Raw genomic sequence first — 25,849 nt, 5'->3', positions numbered from 1 at the left:
TCACTACTATTTTTCATTTAGAAACATTTATTTCATTTTAATGATAGGCAGTCAAAAATTGGCCTGGGGAAGCAGCAAGCTTTTGTCCCCTGCCACCCTCAGCTAAATCCAAACATTCGACAGAAAACCACGTGAAGTCTTCTGGGTAGCTTATGGAAGAAAATACATTCATTCTACATGTTTTTGATTGACAAGAATCCTCTTTACTTAGTACTACACCAAGTCACAAGTCCAAAATTGTTCAAGACTGAAACAGTCACAAAGAATGAACTTCTTGTTCTCTGTCTTTTTCCTGCTTTATATCTTGCAGTAGGCTGACAGGACTGTTTGATATTGCCTGTGGTGAGCTGTGACAAATAGCTTTAAAAAGATAATGGTCTATCTATCACTCTTGTGTTCTTTCATAAACCTTAAAATATGTAGCTATACAGGAAAAAAAGCTACATCTTAATTTAAGTGGTTTTCTCACATTTCACCTTAGGAAAAATAAAAAGTTCCAAATGAGAGGTGCCTCAACTGCTAAGTTCATGGATCATCCTGAATCTTTTAAGACTCCTTTACTACAATTAGTGGAAAGAAATAGGACTGATAATTTGAATGCTTTACTCCAAGATGTAATGTCACACATGGCTTTTTAGCACTGAACAGTTCATACCTGAGGGACCACCACCATAAATATACAGACCAACTGGATGTTTTTCTCATTTAAAAGAAAAATTAAAACAAAGAGTTTAACCAAAGTGACTAGTATAACAGATACTAAATATCCTACTGAATGTCCATAATTATTTTTATGTTCTACTGTAAATTACACATATTACAAAAGAAACTTTGTTAAAGCAACTGCATTGCTTACCTGAAGGTAATGCTGTTGATTTAGGTAGCTCGGTTGGTGTAGTTTTACTGGTACCAGGGCTCAGAAGTTTTACATAATTTGCAGGGAACCATCCTATCTGCCGTTTTTTTCCTCGTGCCTAGTAAAAAAACCAATTATTTTAAGAGGATTAAGCACATCAATAGATCCTTAGACAAGGTAATTCAGCTAATAGTTTAATTACCTGCAGTCACGCTATTTCAGAACAAGAAAAATGCATTTTATATGGAAAAAGCTATTTTTGTGGCAATAGTTTAGTATTATGATACTTCTATTACGTGAAGTAAGCTTTCATAATATATAAATAGTAGTTCATAACATCTAAACAATAGTTATTTACTATTAGAGTGTTTTTTCACTTAACAGTGTTTCTACTCTGTGTGCTTTATAATTAATACTACAACCCTGATTCTTCTGAAAGATTTCTGATTCTGTTTAAATCATAACTATAGAATAACAGGCTAGCTATTGCATTAATGAGTGGCAGCACTCATTAATGCTTTTTCATTATGCAAAGAATTGTATTTAAATAGATACCTAGATTGTGATAGTTTAAATAGAGATTAAGAATGCAAATTACGTCTTTTAAAAAACAGGATCTAAACTTTTTAATAGTCTCTCCTGCCCGAACAACAGAGTATAAACATATGTCACATTAACCAAGTGCTAGGAGAACAGCAAAACATTATGGCAAGAAAAAAAATAGGTACAGTTTGGATTCAGTACAAAATCCCAAAGCCAGATTCCAACCAAAACTTAAGTTCTGGCAACTACATTTGGATAGACACTCTCCAAATGATCCTAATACGCAGATGTTAACATTTTGGAAAACACTGGGTGTTCTCAAGCCTATCTAATCAGAGAACATCAGTACAAAAATGTGGTGCGCACATATATCAGTGTGCGTGTGGTCCACATGTGCATGCTGAGAGCATCAGGCTACTGTACACCTGGCCTACAGCAGCACTCTGCAGTTTGTAATGCAGCTGCAGTGAGTCACTGTCAGAGACAGGATATTGGGACAGATGAACTGCAGGTCCGATCCAGTGTGACAAAGCTTATGTCACCAAAGCAGGATAGGAATTTGACAGAAACTGCATCTTGTTGTTTTGCCATCTGCGTTGTTCATTGCAAATAAAAGAAGATGAAGAATCCTTACTATAAGAAAGTTTATTCTAAAACTTTGAATCAAATCTCAGCTTCTAAATCTATTAAATCTATGTTAAGAATAACTATTCTCTTCCTGTGTTGTTAGAATAAGGTTGGAATATTTGGCATGTAGAATTTTGCCTTTAAAAACAAAACAGATTTCTTTTAGCGGAAAAAGTCACCTAACACATACACTATAACTACTTCCTTCCCCTTCTTTTTCTTTACTGAAGTGTATCTAGAACATTCATTTTAAGATATGCTGGAAGACTGCATTAAACCTGGCAATGTAATGCTTAACACATTTGCCTTGCTTTAACTTCACTTAGACCGCCAAGACAAGTATCATCAAAATTTACTTGAGACTGAAACTGAATTGTACATGGACTTCTAAAAAATCTGCCACTTTGAAGTTAAATGCATAAAGAAAAGTTAATATTAGTGCCCTCTGCCAAATCTTGTAATCATTTCACTACCTGAGGGGGGGGGGGGGTGGGGGGTTGCTGCTTTTAGTTTTAATCAATCCCTCAATCCATTTCACCTTACTGCTGCATTAACCTTTGTGCTCACATAACAATGGAGCAAGAACTAGTATTACAGGGTTGGAACAGGAGAATGAAAAGATTAGGTAGAGACTGCTAATGAAGAAAAAAACCAACCTGTAAAACCATATGTAATATAATAAGGTATCCAGAGCTGCACATGAGTATTTACACAATCAAAAATTAATTTTTTAAAAAACCTCACATTAACCACTAAGTGGTAATTGTGACAGCTCTTGCCCAGTGAAGCTTATTTTCTATCTTAAAATACATTTATTGTGAGACTCTTTCAAGCTACAAGTTAACAACAACATAAAGGTTAGTGAGAATGAAAACCAAAGCAATCCTGGAAGATGATTTCTTCACAAGAGATGAAAAAACACCACCAGAAAAGCCAAAAAGGGCAGCTAGTAATATAGAAAAAAATATTTGTTAGTTTGAGCATCTGCGTTGCAAAAATAAATCAATTACATTCTTTCATGGAATATTCCCTTAAAAAAAACCAAAACCAAACAAAAGCTTATTCAGTTGTACTGGAGAAGGGAAAAAAAAAAAATTGCCACCGAAAGTCACTGATAATCAAAGTTTCCAAACTGTCAAGCTCTACTCTTAAAAAAAATCCTGGTTAAAATATTTTATTATTATCTTCTAATACAATACTAAAGCTCTCTCCTAGCTGATGCTTGCAACAGACACCATTCTTTTTACTCTTCTCCATTAAACTGAGCTGTTGCTGAGACGGGGAGTGGTATTCTACACTGTGACTTTCATTAAGCAACGTGAAAAAGTGGTGGCCATCTTACAAAAAACACTGCTGTAAAATTATTTTTGATCTTTCAACAAAAGGGATAGCCAAACTTTTGACTGAGGCAATTTAGAAAGCTTCTTAAGAAGAGATTCAGGACTGTGCACGCCAATCTTTCTTCTGCTTTCACAGTATATGACACAGGTATCAGTTGATCCAAATCCACGTGATATAAACAGTCACTGTTGGAACGAGACAACACGTCACTTAACCCAACAGTCCCATACATTCCTGTTGCATGGCTGGCTTTCCCCATCACCTGACAACTGCTTTTTTGCTCATATGAAGACAGCTACTGAACATAAGACTGGTAGGATTCAAAAGCAGAAAAACCAATATGCCCTAAAATCCACTCCTTTTTCATATCTGAAGTGCCTCCAGGAAAATATACAAGGGAGTGGACTGCAGGCTGGGACCGATTTGTGAGATGGGTATCCCTGACTTACAACAAGGTACAATGGCTTCCTCATGCTGTCCTCCAAAGTTATTTCAAGTTCAAAGAATTGTAATGTATGTATATTTTTGTAAAGGCATTTTATTTGTAAATGCTTAATTGCAGAACATTTTCAAAATTATTTATTGTTGATGCATTCGTCATTTTGAACTATTAAAAAATTACAGATTTTTTTTAACGTGGAATTTTATTAAAAAAAAAAAATAACTAACTTGGAGCTCTCCTTCCCACCAGCCACCTGGATTCTTCTTTCTGATAAGAATCAGCTGACCAGGAGCCAGAGTAAGCTGTTCTGGACCCGTTGCTGTGTAAGAGGCAATAACTTGGGCAATTTCTGTTGAAGTGGGGAGGGAAAAAAGAAAGTTAATTTGAAAAAACATGAACACATTCTATACAACATTAACTCAGCTATTATCACAGGCACAGTACATCTGTTTTGCATGTCTTCCAATGGTATTGTTATGTACTTACGTAGTTCCATGAAAACATACGGTAATTGTAAAACTGGTAAGAAGTTCATAGCACTACAGAAAAAAAAGAGAGGTGCCGCAGCTCTATGGGTGGGATATAATATTTGAAAATAGAGAATAAAATATTTGAAATAGAGAAGAATAATAATGACTATCAGAGCCATATGGGTCTTAAAATTAAGTGTCATAATACTGTTTCCCAATAAATGTATTTTTGTAGCATCAGTTTGGACTAAGCTACCTAAAAAGAAAAGATACATGTTCATGATAAGATAATGAAGAAGTTGAAGTAAGAGAGATGCAAACTAATGAAGGGCTGCAAAAAAATTCTTACCACCAGAGCAGACAAAAAGTTAATGTTTTCAAAATGTAACAAACAGGATTTCCTTTGAAATCTTTTTTCCATGAACATTAGTACAAAGCTAGTGCCTTATTTGATCAGCTATCAGCATGATCGTGATGCAGAGTAACCATGAGTTCACAATTATCTCTCCATTAAATTAGCCAAAGTAGACAATAGTTTACTCTGTTTTACAGGTTGTGGAAAGACAGATAACTTAGTCACTGTAAAGTCTGCCACAGTTAACCCATATTTTGAATCAATCTGAACTTATGAGCAGCTATAGGTATTACAGTAGGTATGACAGCTTTTAAGTCAGGTTTAGCATGTCATCAAACCATGGGTGATGGAGAACATGCTTAAAACTACAATAACTGGGGACCTTTTGTAAACAAAAAATGGTAGATTTGGGAACTTTTTAGCTTTTGGTAAGCTAAACCTTTTAGACTGCTACATTTACATAGTCCCTTTTCAGTCTTGAGTTAAGAGGAATCTGTATTTTTTTTAATTCTTCATTTATTTGTAAAAGGTCTCAGACATCCAAAGTAGCACAAAAGTAGTAGTGTTAATGCTGAAAACTCCACTTTAGGATCCCAGTAAACAGCCATTTATCACTTAAGTATTCTCCTTAACAGAATGTCTAGGGGTTGTTTTTTTGGGGGGAGTGGGGTAGGAATTTGGGTTTTTTGTTTCTATGAAAAACCTTTCCTGGAATATAAATTATAAGACAATGGAGGTTTTTATTTGACAATGCATCAAACAGCTGATGTGGGCAGAGTTTGACTGGTTATGGTTGTGGTCTAAGACTATGCTAGAACAAGCCCACAGCAGAGCTGGTAGTACAAGATCACAGAAACATCTCAGCTGCTTCAGTGCAAAGACAGCCAGCTGAATCTAAAACCTCAGCAATTATCTGATCACAGATCAATAAACTGCTTGAGTTTTTAGCTTTTATTTGAATATCTTGATTAAAAAAAACATCTGTACCAGTTATTTTCACTTAGGATTACTGCTTGTATACATTTTCAATCTAGTCTATCCTAAAGCTGGCACTAGAAGACTAAGCAGAAAAAGGCCACACCTGCCATCAGTTTGTCCCTTTACAAAGCAGCAGAAAGCAATGCAACACCGAGTGTGTGGTAGACTAGCAGTCAACACAGCAACAACAGCAAAAGGGACTGAGACTGAAGGTAGCAAGTACACAGAAGTGGTCCTCAGCTTTCTCATGGACAGCCATACCAAGAAAGTAACACACTGCTGGGCACTGTCCTACTTGGCCCTCTCTGTCAACAAGCACCAAACTTCCTGTGGCCAAGAGAAACAGCAAAGGCTCTCAGTAACAACATATCACCCACAGGCCGGGAAAGGAGGGGGCAGTCTGTTGGCAAGGCAGAGAAAGGGAACAATCACTGAAAAGGCAGTTGTAGGCAGAGGAAACCACAAAGCCAACTCCCTTGAAACAGAAGGAGGTTTTGTTGCAGGGGAGAAACAACAAAGTGATTTGAAGACCGTCAGGAAAACAATCAGGTGGTTTACTTAAAATTTAGAAAAAAACATGATTAGAGAAATTAAAAATGGTCAGAGAAGCATTCAAGATGCAAATGAACAACATAAGGACGATGAAGAAGCAGAGAGATGACAAGCAATCTGAGGTCACTGCAAATGATGACCCACACAGAATTAACTATGGCAGAAGAGGCAGGCACACAGAGGTGGAACCAAATAAGTAATGAAAAAGCCAGTAGCTGAGAGTTAGAAAGATGCTTTAAACCTGGATCTGGAACTTAAACAGCACAGAAAGTGTGAAAGCAGAAGACAGAAGAAAGAATTTCTAAAGTATAATAGGTGATGATAGGAGAGCAGAAAGGTTAACAGAGAAAATCTGGTAGCAGTACAGTCTGTCCTGTACAAAGGCAAAGCAAAACAAGCTACTTGTCAGGAAACATGGCTATACTGCTAGAAAGTCTGGAAGCTCCCTGCATTTGCAGGTTTTTCCACAGAATCACACGCATTCATCCACCCTAGAGCCATTCTGGAGGCAAAAATGAACACAAGCAAATAAATTAACTGTGGGAGTTTGTAAATTCTTTTTAAATTATTTTTATTTTTTTTTATCAGGCAAAAACCTCTCTCAACTACCACAGCAATTGTAATATTCAGTATATCATACTGGAAGAGTAAAAATCTTATACCTTGCATCTCTCTCAGAACAAGAAACTTCTCATTTTTATCTAAGAAAAGGTGATTTACAAGGTTCCAGGTATCAGATACCCTCTTTCACCAACCAGCAGCATAAAGAATTTTTACTGTGGACGGTGTGTTAAGTAAGTTACAAAATGATTACAATTTTAACATTTAGCTCTTGCATGTCACAGGGAAGCAGAAAGTTAGAGAAAGCAACTCAGCAAAGAAATTAAAAAAAACAAAAATAACTTTCCTTCCAGAAGGACTTTTTAATGTTATTTATTTAAATATTGAATTACAGAGAAGAGAGCCAATTAAATTACAGCCCAGGCCAAAAAATGTGGCCTCTACTAAAACAGGTACATTTAGAAAAAGAAAAATAAATGCCTTCTCTACAGATATAATTGTCTTCATACTGCTGCTTAAATTCGCAGAGAACCGTTTCTTTTCCCTTGCCCTTCACCACACACTGTTACCAACTCCCACCCACTCGTCCTGCTGCTTCTAGAATAAACAGGAGTATTTCATCTCGTTCATTAGCATTTCACTTACATTGGCTGAGCACTTGCAGCTCATTTATAGCAAAAACATCCATGAATCTCCTTGCTGAAAAATAGGCAGGATTGTTCCCAAACTGTTCTTAAACTCCAAGATTCCGAACACAGCTTTTGTCAACATCCCCCCAGTCTTCACTGAAAATTCAGATCCAGGAGACCAGCAATTATAAGGCTGGTACTCTAAGGTGAAGTCTTGCCACCCACCATTCTCCCACACATGGAAAAAACATCCCGCCCTATCACCATCTTCGCACTATTCCTACCAGGTATCAACTTTTTGAGGTCTTCCAGATGTCTATTCTTGTCTGCCTCTCTCAAGCTTTGTACCTATTAACATAACTATTTTTAATCATGCAAATCAAAAATTAGAAAGGGCAGGAGTAGTTTACTTCCATCCTTCTTTTCACTGATGGATCAGTAAGATTTGACAAAAGCAGCCTATTGCTCATATGTCAAGGTAAAATAAGCCAAATGAAGTTGAGGCTACTGACCCCACCACCCCAAGAGCCTGGGGATCCCTTTCTAGCCAAAAAGTAACCTGCAATATGATCTTCTGCAACATGACCAGGCTTGACAGGCAATAAGCTATGTAGCATGAATACAAGGTATATGCTCTTGAAAATGAGAAGCAGGCACAAAAGCTCACAAAGTCTATATATACCATATTGTGTAGCATTCTGGGCAAAATGCTGTAAAACCACAGGGTAAGGATGTGTTCTTCCATTTTCAAAGGCCCTAGCAAACGGGCTTTTTATAGGCTTCCACTGTTCTGTTCAGCAACCTGTCATGAAGTTTACATTCATTTTTGAACAAGCAGATTTTATCCTCTAGCTACATGCTATTTAGTGATTGATACATGCTACATAGAATGATTGACAGATTATGCATTATTTTATTGTAGAAAGCAGTTTTCATCAGTGCAAATTACTACAAAACGACCAAGAGCAAACAGAATTTATTTTAATGGAGAAGATTTTATTGCCATTGAACTTAAGTACTTAAGAACAGATATAAGGCGCTGTCACAATATATATGACTCACCAGGTTTCTTCCCTAAGCTTCCCGTTTTTCCAGCTGCTCCAGGAGCCTTGAAATAGAAAGTAAGAATGTAAGTTTATCGCTCACACTTATTTCTCCAGTATATGAAAATTCACTATGCTTCACTTTAACACACTAAACAAGTAAAAAACTCTCAAAGAAAATTCTGTTCTCACAGAAACCCTTAATATGGCAATTAATATATAGGAATAAATACCAAGCAGTGCATGGAAGTGGATGACTAACTATATAAATGTGTAAACTTCTTTCCTGAACTTTTTTTCCTTTAATGGATTGCAAATAATGATGTAACTCCAAAATACATAGCATTTGAATCGTAAATCTGCATATCTACAGAACGTGAATTCTGTCAAATGGAGTTAAAACAATAGTAGTTTTCAACTCTACAAATAGTTGTATTGCAAATATGCCTAAAAAACTAACTGGACATAATTATTTCAATAGTGTCCATATTATGGTTCTAAAATTTCTCATGTGGCACATTAGCATAGTTAGTGTAGTCACTGCATCTTTAAGATGAGTCATTTGAACTTTGTAGGTGGCGTGTGTTGCAGTAGTAAAAGCCCCACCACTGTTTTTGTGCCCAAGTGAGAACATAGGACACTGAATAGCAAGGTGCTATCTGTAGCTATTTCCTCTGAACGTACATGGGGTAAGATGAGGGTTGTACATCATCATTCAAGCCAAGAGATTTGCCAGAAAAGCCTTTGAACAGCCACAAGAAAACCAGCAAGCAGTGAAATTAGTTCAGTTACGCATACCAAAACAGTGATACTGAAAGATGAAATTTAACTTGAAAAGCTTTCATAATTTACAAACTCAAAGTTCCCTTCCTGAAAAAAAAAAAAAAAAAAAAAATTTCCCTTGAGGCCACTGGTTATTTGGGAAGAGTTACCTTTCTTTATTCTAATGCACTCACAGGTCTACTGATATACATGCAATTAAGAGTATTCAAAACAGTGTGTAGTCTTAACTCTGCCCCTTGCATGCCTCCCTTTCTCAGTCATCTTTCAGCTCTTTTAGTCACCATCCCTGTCTAGGACACTTTCCCCCTGTCCCCTAAGTAATTACTTCAGTTTCTTCCCAGTCCGTTGCCAGTCTTCTGCAATAATAAAATCTGATATGGGTAACAGCAACATAACAAATCTAAACTGTTCATTGGTCAGAAATGCTGAATAACCATAAATACCTCCTTGCCATCAAGCAAGGCTCACAATACTTCCACCTCCCCTCAACTTCTCTAAGATACTCCTTACAAACCTGGAGCCTACATTAAATGACCTCAAGGTTTCTACAGATTCCTAATTCCTCTATGGAAAAGAACAGATTCATCCTTGATATTTTCCATATTAACTCAATGCTTTGAAAACTTGGGGGTTCTGGCAGAAACTAATATAAGGAGTAACTAAAAACCTAGTTAAATGGCTGAGAGAACGGGGCCATTTAAAAAATATGTATTGGTTTTGAATATCTCTATAAAAGAGATTATTAGAGAGCTCTTCAATGTGTCTTGAAGATTACACAGCTGCTCTAAGACATCCACATTTTGAACATCTTTCAGAAAAGCTACTAAAGTGTGGTCTTTCAGCCTGAACTATAGCACCTCACAACACTGTATTTAGTCAAGCCAATCCCATCTCATAACAACAGAACACCCAGCAGAGTTGGCATTGCCTACCGCACAAGCTGTAACTGGTATTGGAAGGTGAGAGTGGCAATGAGAAGTTGTGGGGTTTTTTTTAACTTGGCATCTAAGCACCTTACATATATCTAGTATACCATGCTTCTCCTTGACTTTTCCCAAAATTTAAGTTGCAAAAGACTGAAAAGTGGATGCTTTAAGTTAAATGATACTTGGATACCACTGTCTCAGTGCTACTTTCTTGTCATTGTAAAAGACTGATTACAGTTACTTTCTACAAGGCCAGCAAATCTTCCTTTCTTCCCTGTGTTCCTTTCTCTTCAGTTCTCCACTTTTCCTTATAACCACTGTGACATATATTAACAAAAAAATGAAACAGGAAAGTGTCATGCAGAGATCAGATACAAAGACTCAATTCAGGTCTGGGGACAAGGAGACGATGGTCCAGACAAAGCAGCTTCGAGTCCATCAGAAGTCCCAAGTAAGGAAGAATAAAAGATGTGGAACGAAAGGTGACAATGGGCATTGATATGGTAATATCAGGAATTAATTCTGCTTTGGAAAGTGTTTCTGGCAAAGAAACACCCTCCCCCTTCCTTAATAAAGAACAAGTGTTTGGACCTTCAGAGAACACATTCCTACAAAATACCACTTAGTCAACATTCATTTTACGAGATTAGGAGCATATGGACAGATAAAACAGGCTGTGACACTGTATCTTTACAGTTAACTGGTAAACATATAGAGATTATTTTAAGAGAGAGGCTTCAAAATCACCTTGACCAGACTAAGTCTGAATTCTTTTTCAAGAGGAAGAAATATATAAAGGAGTCCTTCAGTATTTCAATAAAAAACTGTATTAATAAATAATGCATTCAAGATGGACCCAACTTCTGGCCCACTAAGCAGATGGAGAAGTATTTTCTATTCTTTCTGTTGAAACACAGTGGAGAGGACATACCCCATTCTATTTCCCTTTTGCACACCTGAGACACTAACTGCATTTGAGGATATTTTGTGAGAAGTGATAAAGTCTCTTGAAGTAGCAGAGCAGAACTTGCTTTGTTAATTTAATAAGACACAGCAGTAGACTTGCCAATTATGTTGTACGGTAAGACCCTTAAAACTCAGGTTAAACACATTCAGGTTGTTATTATTTTCCGAACATTTACATAAAGTTTTGTAACTAGAAGCATCTAAATTTTTGTGCTTCTAAGTCCACCATATGAGCTCCATACCTTATGCCAAGGCAATTATCACCAGTCTCAAGAAAGGTAGGGTAAACACCTGTTAAAAATCTGTATCCATCTACTGCAATCTAATGAAAACTTTGAGAATGGACCATCAGCCAGTGTCATTGTTTATTTGAACAACAAAGACTTTCACTCTGTTAATAAGCTGAAACTTTAAGGAACAGAAAATAATTTAATTTAGCAACTTGAGATGAATAAGTACCTGCGACTAGGTACAGGAGAACAGATAAAAAAAATTTTCTTCTGATGTATAAAACATTGATATTTTGAGGCTTACAACCATTTCTACAAACTCTATGCTTGCTGTTGAAAGATGAGCACTGCCTTACTTTTTTCTTTGGGCCTAAGTCAATAGTACATAACACATTAAATTAATTTACTCTTTTAGTAACATTTTCCACAATCAGCCAGCTGTCCAAGCACAGCGGCACATCTGAAAGTTAACAGACAGCCACTATTGTGAAATCCTTTGTAAAAACTGGCTCTGTGAACAAGCTGAATAGCAAAACACTGTATGTGTAATGGCAATTATCCACTTGGAACAAGAAACATGTCCTGCAGGGCATATGAATCACCTCATGAAAATACAGCATCCCGGATATCAAGATCTCCATGAGCTCTGCGCTTTTTCCTCCCTCTCTCATCAAGATTTTATCTGAAAATGTGATTTTTCACCAGCAAAAAGGGCAGCTGGAGCACTCTTTGATGAACTGCACTTAGCTGTTCCAGCCCCAGACAAGTTGAGATCACAGAAACATCAAATTGACCTCTCTAATAAAAATAGTTTTCAGTATCAAATACCTATTTCCAAGTTCTTTACAAAGACAATTTGCCAACATGCATACCTGTCTCTCACCAGACAGGACAAGCCCTTAAAGGCACACAACAGGCAGCTCTGCACATCTGAATACAAATTCCCAGGCTTTGAGACTAAACTCTGTTGAGAATATCTTAAGGGAAAACAAAAACTGTTCCTCCACAAAAGTTCAAAGGAAACTTAACATCAACTAACAAGACTGTATTGAGATTAAGTAACTAATTAGCAACTCTTACTACCTACCTATGGAACAGGCCTCACAAGGTTTTAGGAGGCTGACAGTTCAAGTTCCCACTCCTCAACTACAACAGCAATTTACAGGTAGTATAAAGAGACTTAGGACACAGTTTCATGATCACAAGATATTCCACAGGTTAGACAGCCATCTGTGCACTTGTTCCTCCACCTCTGTGGGGCAAGCCACCATCTTTTTGATGTATGCAAAGGATTATTCAGCAGGGCTGAACTACAATCCACATCCTGGACAGCAGAAGGGAGTGCTTTTTCTTAACCAGGTAAGTTCCCTGATACAGACCCATAAACACCTCCGTTGCCACAATTGAAGGGATGTTGCACCACTCAGAAGAGAATCAATCTGCTAGACTCAGGGAGACAGAGTTCAGAATTTCTTGTCTGCACTCTCACTGAGCTCTGTTGTCAGGGTAAACCTACACCTTGCTTAACACTACTACTGTACAAAATTTACACTAATTGTCAGAAAGACAAGATAGCCTGCTATGATGGGCTCCACAGTGCTACAGCTACAATGCTTCCACTAACTGAACCATTCAGCACTCCTCTTAAAGTCTGCAATCTGATTTAACTTTATCTGCTGCTCCATAGTCACTAGATTTGACACAAGTGAAAGGTAGGAATGTGTCTATGCATATCCAAAACCATATACTAAATGTATGATGTTTTACTTCTAAAATGAAGTATTTAACACAAAAAACAACTAAGAATGCAGTTCAAAACCAGCTCAACTAATCTAAGCTGATGATGAGGCAATCTTGCTTCCTTTACTACTCTCCTCCCGTACTAATGCTGGTATTGACATTTTTCTAACCCTTGCTGAGCTTATTCCAGAGTACCATCTTAGAAGTATGTACTACTACTGCTAGAAATTTTCTGTTCTGCTTAGTGTCCTGAACTGGCTTATTAACAGATCAGATGAAAGACAGTGACAACAAAAGTGTGGTAGGTAGGACCATACCTGGGCTCACTTAGAATGGGTTACATATGATCATTTTGTATCAGAAATAGTGTGACCAGCAGGACTAGGGAAATGATTGTCCCCTTGCACTTGGCACTGGTGAGGCTGCACCTTGAATACTGTGTTCAGTTTTGGGCCCCTCACTACCAGAAAGACATTAAGGTGCTGAAGCATATCTGAAGAACTAGAGAACAAGTCTTATGAGGAGCACCTGAGGGTTTAGTCTGGAGAAAAGGAGGCTCAGGGGAGACCTTATTGCTCTCTACAACTACCTGAAAGGAGGTTGTGGCGAGGTGGGTGTTGGTCTCTTTTCCCAAGTAGCAAGGTGATAGGACAAGAGGAAATGGCCTCAAGTTGCACCAGGGACACTTTAGATTGGATATTAGGAAAAATTTCTTCACGAAAAGGCTGTCAAGCACTGGAACAGGCTGCCCAGGAAAGTGGTGGAGTCACCATCCCCGGAGGTATTTAGAAAACATGTAGGTGTAGCGCTTAGGGACATGGTTTAGTGGTGGACTTGGTACTGCTTAACAGACTCAATCTTAAAGATCTTTCCCAACCTAAATGATTCTGATTCTATTCTATGAAACTACAGTCTTAATATGCACAGAAAAAAAAGTGTACCTCACAACACAGGTGAACAACTAATCAAACTGGGACAGGACTTCTCCAGTTAAGACTGATTAGTTCTCAAACTAGTAGTGCTAGGGATTGAAGAAAATTGTTACATGATACAAAATATAGATGAGGAAAGTTTCTAAAATGTTTGTGAAAGCAATATCAAACTACTATTTCTCCTAAGGACTGCAATACTAAATATCATTAACCACAGGTTTTTTTTAATCCTGTCTCAGAGGATGTTACTGAAATTTCTCTGCCTAGAAATTTATTATATAAAGGCTTTCTACAGCTACATATTTCACTGAAAGTTTTATTCTTTGGCTTTTCCACCAACAAATAATTTTAAGGAGTGACTTTGCTCAAGCTCTATATTGCAGACACAGTGTTTCATTGAGTTGTGTCACATACACAGAGAATTCAAGACTTGTGGAAAAAGCCTTACCACCTAGAATTCTAAAAATCCAGTAATTTTTGCTTTTTGATTTACTTCTAAAATCCCTATTATTCTTAGAGTCATAAACAAGAACTCCTTATCATCAAGATATTAGTACTGTATTAACTATGACTCTAAGCTAACTCCTACTAGTAGATGAATTATCCTCTCAAACAGATGAGGAATATAAATGAGAAAACATCTTTCTTTAAAATGCCTAAAAAGAAAAAAAAATTTAATATGGACATGTTCTATCAGATTATTTCAGGATAAAAATCAGATGAAACAGAATCTCTATTATTCAATCAAGTGCTTTCAAATAAATGTAGTAGTTAGCAAAGGGCTTTTTATGAAATTTGTGCCTCCTGACTGCAAGAAAACAAGAATAGGGGGAAAAAAAATAACAGACTGAAATATTACTGTTTCGGTTTTGGGTTTGGTTGGTTTTTTTTAAATAATGGCAATAAACACAACTCAGTCTTTAAAAACTTACCTGGGGAACAAAGTATTCACAGCTATTCTGATTTGTCTCTACGAAACTGTCATGTTAACTATTAACATATGCAAGTTTCATTTTATTATATGATCTACAAAGTTATTTATGACATTATGCTGCAAAATGTAGTTATTATTGTTTTCCCCTTCCAATCTCACATTCAGTAAAATTGCAAAATATTTCTTCTTCCCTTATGATCCACTGACTTGAGACTATCACTGCAACATGAAATAAAACATACCTCCCCCAGCTCAATTTTATAACATTTCGATATGTCTCTACCTCAGAATCTTTGAGTCTCACATAATTAGATGGGAAAACTCCCGATTTATCACCCAGTGTTCCTGTCCACCAGTCGCCATCTTTCTTTGTCACAAGAATCATATCACCTTGTTGAAAAGTTAGGTCTCCTTGTTCAGAACTCTCATAAGTATACATAGCAATATACTCTGTAAGAGGGAAATAAATACAGAACATGGGAAAACACTTCATAAACTGCTCAATTATAATTTTCAAAACCTAATTAATATAATGTAGTCTACCCACGGGCTAGATAGAATACAAATTTCTTAATTACTATTCATTGAAACCTTAATATTTAATGCATAAAATTATATCTATCAGAACTATATACAATCAAAAGGCTGCTTCTGTGGGATTTTTTTGTAAAATAATTTGCTAGTATAATTAAAATGTACATAAATTATTAATTTATATCAGAAACTACTCTGAAAACATGTTTCTTAATGGTTTCTGGTTTGTGCTGGTGACTAGAATTTCAGTCTTGGTGATGGAAAGTCTCAGTATCCAAATATCTGTAGATACAGTCTTCATTTTACATATGCTGTTTGGCTCTAGTATACAATGAATTCAATGAATTCTTTCATTACTTGAAGCTTTGCATGAAGGGCACACATCTTGTTGCATCTTAAGCAACAGATGGCTGGGAAATGTTAAGACAAAGCCTGAATGTGTTCTGTTTTGTTAAAACACAGTCGACTACTTGGTATTCAAGTGCAAAAACACTAAAGCAGGCTGACATTGAGAAATGCAATGCATAATTCAATCACAGAACTACATGAAAAATTTTTACATAAATCATTACAAAGAACAACTTCAAACAATTCAGTAACATTTTCTATACAACTTGATATATTCTTATTTAACTGAGCATTATCACACTTTATATGGGCACAAAACAGATTTCTGATGATTCTCTCCTCTGCTTCTAAGACCAGCTCTGGACCTAAGAGCTGTTCACAACATTTCAGAAGACTTTCAAGTATATTTAACAAAAATATTCAAGAACTTCACTGTAGCTGACAACTGTTTTAGTTGTTTGAACACTAAATCTGACCAAAAAGCTTACCTCAGGGAAGTTCAGCAAGATCTCAAACCCCAGTTACTATCCTTAATTAAAGCTAAGACATGGTTTGTCTAACAACTACAGCTGAACACACACATCTGTTTGCATGCACATACACATGAACACACACATTAAATATCTTAATATATGCTACACATGCAATTTTTCTTAAATCCATAAAATGTAATAGAAGATGCTAAATCCATGCTTTATTCTTTCTTAAGAATACAGCTTTTTTAGAAATGTTTTATTAAAAAGTTGTGTTCCTTTTTAATACAAACATATAGCCTGAGATATCCCATACTTTACAAAACAGACTTAGCATTTCTACAATTGCTTTTTCTCAAATATGTAGTGAGCAAGACTAGCTGTATTTTGAAATAGTCGACTGATTATCTCACTTTCCTTGTTACATGGATCTTTACCATTCCCTCCTTTTCATTTCTGTAGTGCTCATACCAGTGGCAAATTAAATACATCAGTAACCAGAGACTCTTTCACTTAAAATTCTGTGTAGAATTGTAGTTAAAAAACTTAAGGTGTGCTGTAGAGATTATATACACATGTTCATTTGTAACCTATATTTAGATTTGTTGATTTACTCTGACTGTGACTTAAATTAACCCAGCTTACTCTGCACTGAAGTGGATTAAGAGTGCTTACAGTCTGTTAACAAACTGGTGTGGAGACATTAGCCTCCAGTTGAAGGGTAGTAACAGCCAGGAATGCAAGCCTTTTAAAAGCCTTCAGAGGCCTGACAATTATCTGTCTGTGCCCCAGGCTCCATCTTTAAAAATGAAGGGTAGCCTTGACCATAAGGATCACAACATTCTATAACTGATTATAATTTCTTTAATTAAGAGTTTTAATGAAACAATGGAATGAGCTTTTGGTGACATGAAGACATTTATTAATAATTTCTGACATCAGGAAGTACAGGTACAGATGTGCTTATTTGGACCTCTGCAGAAACCCCTTTCAGATCAAGAATTGTTACCAAAATATTCTCACAAGAAACAGTACAAACTACAGAAGATATTTTAATGGCATGTGGAATAATTTCTTCTATATACACCACATACATAATTCTTTACTATAATAATTTTAAATCATTCTAGAGGCAAATTGATTTGCACTTCAATTTTAACAGGCGTGATCTTAAAAACTACTAAGATCTGATTCTAAGCTTATTTCTAGTAATAAGTAGACTTATTCTATTTAATTACATAGTAAAATACTATTAATACCATTTGGTTTTAAATGCTTACCTTCACCCGACATAGTTGCTTTTGTTGCTGGTGATGCTACTCTTTTCAGACTAGCAGGACTTTCTGAGGAACCAGAATCCATGCTTTAGAAGAAAATAATGGTTATTTAAAAAATTAAATATCTTCAGAAAAATTGTTATTATATTTAGAAATGGAAAAAATGCATATGCATCCATAAGCAATTCCCTACGTTTTAAAAGAAGAGACAGTAAATGTGCAAATTAAAGCTTTTAAGTACAATGGCCAGTTGTGGTTACATTTAGGTAACTGCCTTAAATACACAAGTTTCTGCACTTCCTCTTCTCCCTCAGAAAAAAAAAATAAATCTAAAATTGTTCTAATTTGTATTACTAACATTAATGTTGCCTTCACATTACACAGAACCAGATTTTGATTGTTTCATCCTCCAAGTGTAATGATAAGTGATTAAGTTTTGAAATATACCTTATCATTTGGGGCAAAGATAAGATATGACTAGCATAGCTGTAATTCTTAAAATCCAATACACTAATTATTTAGTCGCAAAGTCACGTAAAATTAAGACGCTCATTAAGCTTCAGATCTTTTGTTGGTGATGCATGACCCAAGGAGAACTGAGGTCAGCTTTCTAATTCCTCACACGAATTTCCAGGGTTGGAAGACAAAACCCGTCAGAAGAGAGTCATATAAATATTTTTACAGAGTAGATTCTAAATGAAAAAAATTCAATTGTGCAAGTCTTCATATTTATTTAACTAATACAGTACAGAAGTGAAGTGCAGTAAAAGCAAATAAAATACCTCGTTGACTTCCTAATGGGGCCTGAAATAAGCTTCACATATGATTTAGGAAACCACCCCTTTTGTCCTTGAACCTCTCCAAACCACCACATATCTTGCTGCTCCAAAACCGTGATGATATCATTTTTGTTGAAATTAAGGTGGTTGTCTTTTTTTGCTCTCCAAGGATACAAAGCTTGTGCTTGAAGCCCCTCCACTTTCTCACCCTAATGCAATTTTAAAAAAAGGAGAGAAGTCAGTCATGTATCACCTTTCATAAAGAAACCAGCTTAAGGAACTATATTCTTATGCTACTTATATAGCAATAAAATACAGACCCTCCCTCAACTGTATAATGCAATCTAAGTCAGTTAAGCTTAGAAAGTAGCACCATAAATGTTTACAGTCCTCCTACATTTCTATCTGTTAATTCATAATCAGTATACTGGAAGATTATTAGAGGTTTTGCTTAACAAGTTAAATAAAGTTTTACAATTACGATATACATATAATAAACCTTTATGAAGTTATTTTGGCAGGACTTAAAGTAAAGTTTATGGAAAAATAATGCTTTGCTGTAAGTTATTCATTGTACATTCCAACTTTTTTTTTTTTTTTCTCTAAAATACTAAGATATTTAGCATTTTTCAGAACACATTAGATAAGAACAGTATGTTGTTCAGTTGAGGAAAAGGAAATGCCTTAACAGATGGATGGAATTCATCTGATCTGAAGCTTTGCCATCGCTATTCCACTTAACTACATAATCCACTTTGGAGTGAAGGTTATTGTCATGTGACTCAGGAAAACCCCAAGGAAGTGACCCAAAACTGTCATCCTGCCAAAACATTAGGACTAGACCACCAAAGTCTAAAAAAGCCAGTACAGTATAGTAGAACAGAAATGGCTTCATGTTAAATTCTGCCATGGCTTTTACAATTGGACATGCACTACCTGTTCAGTAGCTTTACCTATCCCAGGGGACTGTTTTAATGAATGGTTAATGTTCATGCTTTGTTTTCCAAATATTTGTGCTGGGTCAGAACGGTTTTAGTTAATATAGGTGCTCACCTGACCCAAGACAGGAGAGGGAGAAGATCCTGTAACAGTGGCAGGAGTGAAGGCTGATCGCTGCCGCAGCTGCCCTGCACTGGGAACAGTCAAGGAAGGCTGAGCTGCCCAGGCGTCCCAGTTATCAGTCTCTGGTTTCTCACTAGTGTTTGTTGGCCATCTGAAAAGAAGAGAGTAATCTAATTCCTACTGTTTTCAACTGAATAAAAACACTCATGCAGGAAGATTGAGCAGAAAAAAAATTTCTACATTCCAGGTTAATTTCTCTTAATTGAATATTCCATAAGCATAACGACTCTCAGGTGGACGTAGTACAATCAAACATAGGTTAACAATAAATTTATCTTAAAAATACAGTTGCTTGTCTTTGATACTTAATGCCAGCTGTTCCTGCAATTTAGTTTAATTTCTTAGCTGTGCCCAACATAACAGAAATTCAAGTAGTGCAGTCTATGCACAGTGGAAAGAGGCAACTTGAAAGAAAAAAACACCCCACATAATTCTCTTCAAAACTAGTTTGAAATCTTCACACCTGCACATCACTAACCTCTTACATCCCCTTCCTTTATACATCATTTTGCTGCTTCTCATTCAAATCCTTTTTTTCTGCTGCTTAAAATGATTTCCTCCTGATTCTTTCAACTCTTTTATAATTTTATGCAACCTCTTATCCTTTTTATGTTATCTCTTGCCCTTTTAAAATGTCTATTAAATCTCATAATCCACATCTCTGCTTCCAAACGCTCACTCAAAGGAAAAAAAATCCCCTGAACTCCAGGAGTGTAAACAAAGCATCTATCTTAAACCTGAGTTTCCTTTGCCTGTTGCTTGTGCTATTAGTGGGAGTAAACAATTATTGTCCACCTAAAATGTAACAACCATCACTAATCCCATGTCAAGGACAGTATTATTAGTATAAATGTTCTGGGATTCACTTTGTATTGAAACTGAATATTAATTTTTATCAAAAGCATGAAAGCATGCATTATCCACCTAGGCTAGAAACAGCTTTGTCAAAAGTATGATTTATTCAAAACAATAAAATCCAGTATGTGCCAGACATCCCCAGGAAGTTCAAGATTTAGTCTTACTCTCCCCCCTCAGAAAAATGACTGTTTGTAGTAAAACAGAAAAAGTTTAAATAACTAGAAAAGCTACTGTGACCCATTTGATGAAAATTTTGAAATAGAACATATTATGTACTGTAATATTGCACTATCTATACTTTTATTTATAAATATGTATTACATGATCAAAAGATAAGACAATTACCTACCCAACAGCATTTACATAGCATTGATAATATTGCACAGAGCATTAAGTTGAGTTAAAAAGACAATGAGGGAAGGGCGCATGTTCTACTTGTGTCAGTCTTATTAATGTTGTGATAATGAATTAATAAATCATCTTTTCATGTTAACACTGCCATTATCATATTTTTGCATAATCCAAGTTGGAAACCTTCAATGAGGATTGGTGTCAATTAAATTAAGAGAAGGAAGGTGAACACTGTGGGATTTCTACCATGTCACCACCCTCACTGAGGAATGTCTCCTATTTGGGATGTGTCCTGCATTGCTCAGGCAGAAATGATGGGAGCGTGGCTCAAGTTCCACAAGGCTGCTATTTAACTATTTACTACAGAAAAAGTTTTTTGCTTCAAGCAACCTATTTTTATTTTACAATCTCAATATTCTGTTTTAACTGCCACCAGTCAAATTGATTAAAAAAGAACTGCACCGCATTTAAGGTGATAATCACTACCCAAACATACGTTGAACTGAAGTCTGCCCAGTTATTGGCAGTTGTTGCAGACTCTGTAGAAGCAGGAGTTCCTACTGATGTAGTGGTTTCATGCACAGAAACTTTAGGTGCAGCAGCTGCCTCAACAACTGCTGGCTTTACAGAAGCTGGAACTTCATTTTCAGGTATTTTCTCTGCATAGTTTGCAGGGAACCATCCAGTTTTCCCCTTCAATTCTCCACCAAGCCACCCTGGCTCTCCAGTCTGGCTTTCATCCACCTGTAGATGCATTAAGTTAGAAAGGTAAGAAACATAACATACAAATGAAATTGTTACTTAAAACAACGCATCTCATCCAAAGTAATTAACTTTCTCTAGCTGCAAAGACATAACACCTTCATTACAAATACAAGTTCCACCTAGGCAGAATTTTGTAGTTATTTAATTTTTCTTTGGAGGATTATGTTGACAGCTCCAGTAGCATATTAATAGATAAGGGAATATTTTGAACGCAATACTGCATTGCAATTCCTTCTTTATTTTCTTTTTTTCCCCCAAGCCAAACTCAAAAGGATTTCTTGGTAATGAGGTAAAAAAGTTTTATTTCAGTCCTAATGCATAAGCCAAGCATGGGTCTTGAAACAGCTGTTTTTAAGTCTGTCATAGTACAGCAGACTCTAGAGAAGCGAGTTCTAGAGAAATCCCTTAAATATTGATATTTCTGGTCTAACTAACACAAAATGCAGTTTTTAACAAGTTTGCCTAGATTTTTCTCTTGCAGAAAATACAACAAAAACCCCACAGCATATTAAAAACACCCATTGAATAATTCAAAACAAGTCCACAGATTTGCTAATGTATCTATACAAAACAATTCCATGGTAAGTTTTCATACATAAATTTACAGGCCTCTGTTCTTTCCCCTCACTCTGGTATCTTTGCCAAGACATAAAGGACAGGATGAAACAGGGCTATTCTTGCACATTATTTAATTCCTACTTACTGATTCTTATTAATCATGTTAAGCTATGATTTTGGAAATCTCACCCTTTCCTGTTAACTCTTCTTAAACATTTCACACATTTGTTCTCCAAGCTCTACTGACCGACTACTGCCTTAGTATGCTATTTCAGCAGAAGCGATCATCTTAAATTTTGTGAGCTGCAGCTAACTGCATTCAGCAAGAATTGCAGGAGAAAAGTAATTCACTATTGTTACCCCTGGTGAATGGATATGGTGGCCCAATACCTCCAAGGCAATGTCAGCTGCAGAAACGTTTTAGAAGAAATAAGGTAGTAATTTTAGTAAATTTGGTGTCCTAGCCATCTAATCTCTTACATAGGTCAAAAGAATCTCAGTTTTCAAGCAATCCCTTACATATGAATAGGGTCTGCACAGTTGACATGTAAATAATACCTACTTTGTATAGCAATCTGCTGTGAGTAGCTGCAGATTCCCCAGCAACGGTCAAGTCAGCAGTAACACCAGGCCAGTAATGAAAAGTCAAATGACCAACCCTACACAGTGGCTGTTTTTTGGCAAGAACTTCTCTCATCCGTTTAGGCCAGTAGCAATTAGTATTTCAAAATACATAAGAGTTTCAAACAACAGCATAACTCAAGAGTTGACTGTGGCAGATAACAGTACAGCAGTCAGAGACACTTAAATCCGTACTTGTAAAGCACCTGGCACTATTTCATAAAAATCCATTATCATTGCGAGGGATTTGCTGATAACAGAATGCTTCATGAACCATGGAGGAAGAAACAGTATCCTTTTCAGCCAAAGTAGTTTTCAGGATATGACATATGAAAATAGCATATAGGAGTATCTTGAGCTAGATGCTTCTACAGTTGGAAACACAACTATGAATTAACTCTATCAATTTCAGCAAAATATAACGCAAATCAGCTGCTTGTTTGGAGGAAAAAAAACAAAAACAGTGGCAAAAAATATTATTTGTGGCAATGGTGCAAACTAGTCACTCTACACTAAACGTGGGACCATTCTTTTGCCTAGAAGTAACTGAAACCCAAGCAGCAAAGCTTCTGCCTCTGATTGTCCCTGGACTACTGATTTGATAGACTGCTTTGCCTTAAGGCCAGTTGTTGACTCTCTGACTGCCTCCTATTGTAATTTGTATTCCACACCCCTCTTTTGGTGCAAAACAATCCACTCTTTCTGCTTTTTTGTTAGGTCCATCTTCTGTCTCAGTCCCTATTAACTCAAAGCAAACCCAGAAATAAATGGACTACATGCTTGACCAGTTCCATGTGGTCTTACTGCAGTGCAGAGCAAAATTTTCACTGCAGCACTGAATAGGATTGTTAAAACAGCAGTATGAGTGATGGAAGGTCACAGCAGAGGGTGACTCTTGGAAGAAGCAGGGAGAAATGGATTATCAGCACCTGATGACAAACTGAATAATCTAAACAGTCGTAATAGTCACAGTTTCTACTCTCATTCAGTTGGTCAGGTAGCAACTAGAATCACTAACAAAAAAGAATCAGGAATGAAAACCCAAAAAAATTTGTGATGGTGATGTTCTAAAAAGGGCATCTTTGAAATGAATCACAGTCATACAGAAACCACTGTGATTTTTCAGAAAAAAATGTTTTTTACAAGCAGAGAAAAAAAAAGTGTTTTAAAACAACCAATTTAATGTCTCTTTAGAAGACAGTTTTAAGTTAAAATAAGTCATAAAACAGCCTATTAGGATAGCCAAATTTATGCTTATTCAATTCAATTAAATTTTCTATGCATACTCATAAAAAGGTACTTTGAAGGATAATTTTAACTCTATAATTAATTAAAAAAATCTGTTTTCTCAGTTATTCATATAAAATATAATTTGTATCTGTTCTTGTAGTACAATACTGGAACTTAAAATAAATTCCTTTGAACCTTTTAAAATTCATTTGTCCTAATTTCCTTATAGTTTTACACCCACCATGCCCTAGTCCCTACAACAAACTACCCCATGATTATTTTTTTCCAAAACACAACTTGACTTTAAATACACACTTGAGTAGTGAATCTCAGTGCGTGTGGTTATTTATTTTTTATTTATTCTGCTGTATTTTAGAGTCACGGCTTACAACTATTTAGTTCCAGTGACTGAACACAAGTGAGAGGAGTAACAGCAACCCAACTCTTAGCAGCAAAAGCAATAGGTCCAGTTTGTTTCTCTGGCAACAGTAGGCCCACTCCACTTTGACCTAGCTTGTGTATCACCAAGCAGTGCATGCACACGAAAAGAGAAGCCCTGTTTTATGGTAGATATTCACTCTACATATGAAGCCAAACCTTAATACTCTCACAAAAAGTATCTGATCAAACCTAAACAGAGTACCATTGTCTGTTTTGTTCAACTACCTATCCATTAAATGACCATTTTAATTCTACTCCACTTGTAGGCTTTTGATCGAGGTATTTTGAGACTACTGCAACTGCTGTTATAAATGTTGAATGTAAGCTCTGCAGGCCAGAAGCCAGATGCTGATTACGCCTACACAGGATTTAACACAACAAGGCCGTCTGTGTCTAATACGAAGAACACTCAAACTCTGACAATCCATAACTAACAAAACTGATGAGAAACTCATTATGAATTTGTTTAGGCTTTCCATGGAAGCTTATGAACTTCCTGTTTAATTTATGTTCTCCTGCTATCAGAACCACTACATTTCAGTAATTCAATAATTCACCTGTATTTCACTGAATTATGCTTAAATTTATTTAAATAAGCTGTATTATATAAAACATTACCAGCAACAACAGAATCCATTCATTTACTGCAAGCTGAAGCCTAACAGCAGCAAACACCAACACGACTTGCTTTGTAAGAGAGCTATCCAAAAGAAAAGAATTCCATACACTGTGTATATATATATTCATACACATAATAGAAATGTAACTTCTTGAATAGACAGAGTCCTGAAAGAGGCATGGCTTTCTTGGCTCAGAATATCTGTTCTCAAAGTTTGGTTAAATTATACTTAGAGGAGTATGAACAATCTAGCTTACAGTGAAAGAAATTTAAAGTACATAGAAAGGTAAGAAGCAGAGAAAGCAGAAATCCAAGTTAAAAGGAAATATAAAAATCCTGCAATTCTGAAGTGGAAGAATTAAAAAAGTACTGCCCACATCTCACACATTCTCTGAACTATTACACAGATGCATTAGTGCTACAGATAACTAACATGTATTGGAAAGTCAGAAAGAAGAAAGTTCTCCTCAAATTTGCAAATACTTTTCCTTCCAGAATAAACTCTCATTCTTCTCCCTCATTTCCACCAAGACTGGTCTCAAGATTCATGCACAGTGTAAAAGTGCATTACAGTGTTTACAAGCTATACGTCTATTAAAGCCACAAGTCATTCTGACATAAATTCTGCAGTCTCATTTACATCCAGGATTTAGGCCTGGTTCCCATGTGCGCAGTCAATGGATTTGGGCTTCAGCTGGATTCTTTGCTCACAGCACTTACAGTTTAGGTGGTATCTTCTGTACAACTGTATGATTACAGGACATGATTGCACAAGCTTGCACACACAAGGCCATTTATAAGTTTTAAAATGGTGAAGCACTAAATATGCCTATGTTAGAACACAGTTATTCTAAGCAATACTTACTTTGTTGCACATAGTAAACTCCTAACTGTATAGGTTAGCTTAACTACAGAGTCGCATTTATGTCATAACTCAGACACACTTTAACATGTAAGCTTGTAAA

General features: G+C 36.2%; 1 protein-coding gene across 4 annotated transcripts in view; it reads right to left on the bottom strand.

The window, feature by feature from the left end:
• Positions 1 to 25,849, bottom strand: part of ITSN1 (intersectin 1) — a 146,376-nt gene that overhangs the window by 32,194 nt on the left and 88,333 nt on the right. For all 4 annotated transcript variants that reach the window (XM_074903244.1, XM_074903253.1, XM_074903263.1 and 1 more), the window contains 8 exons: positions 21,147 to 21,394; positions 19,373 to 19,532; positions 18,323 to 18,528; positions 17,544 to 17,626; positions 15,192 to 15,358; positions 8,417 to 8,462; positions 4,037 to 4,158; positions 857 to 974 (listed from right to left, as the gene is read on the bottom strand). In XM_074903244.1, coding sequence (XP_074759345.1) covers positions 857 to 974; positions 4,037 to 4,158; positions 8,417 to 8,462; positions 15,192 to 15,358; positions 17,544 to 17,626; positions 18,323 to 18,528; positions 19,373 to 19,532; positions 21,147 to 21,394 — 1,150 coding nt within the window. The remainder of the gene's footprint in view (positions 1 to 856; positions 975 to 4,036; positions 4,159 to 8,416; positions 8,463 to 15,191; positions 15,359 to 17,543; positions 17,627 to 18,322; positions 18,529 to 19,372; positions 19,533 to 21,146; positions 21,395 to 25,849) is intronic.

The sequence above is a fragment of the Athene noctua genome, chromosome 1, assembly GCF_965140245.1.
Source record: "Athene noctua chromosome 1, bAthNoc1.hap1.1, whole genome shotgun sequence".
In the NCBI taxonomy this organism is placed as follows: domain Eukaryota; kingdom Metazoa; phylum Chordata; class Aves; order Strigiformes; family Strigidae; genus Athene; species Athene noctua.
Note: the sequence above shows the minus strand (reverse complement) of the source record. Positions and strands in the feature narration are given on the sequence as shown.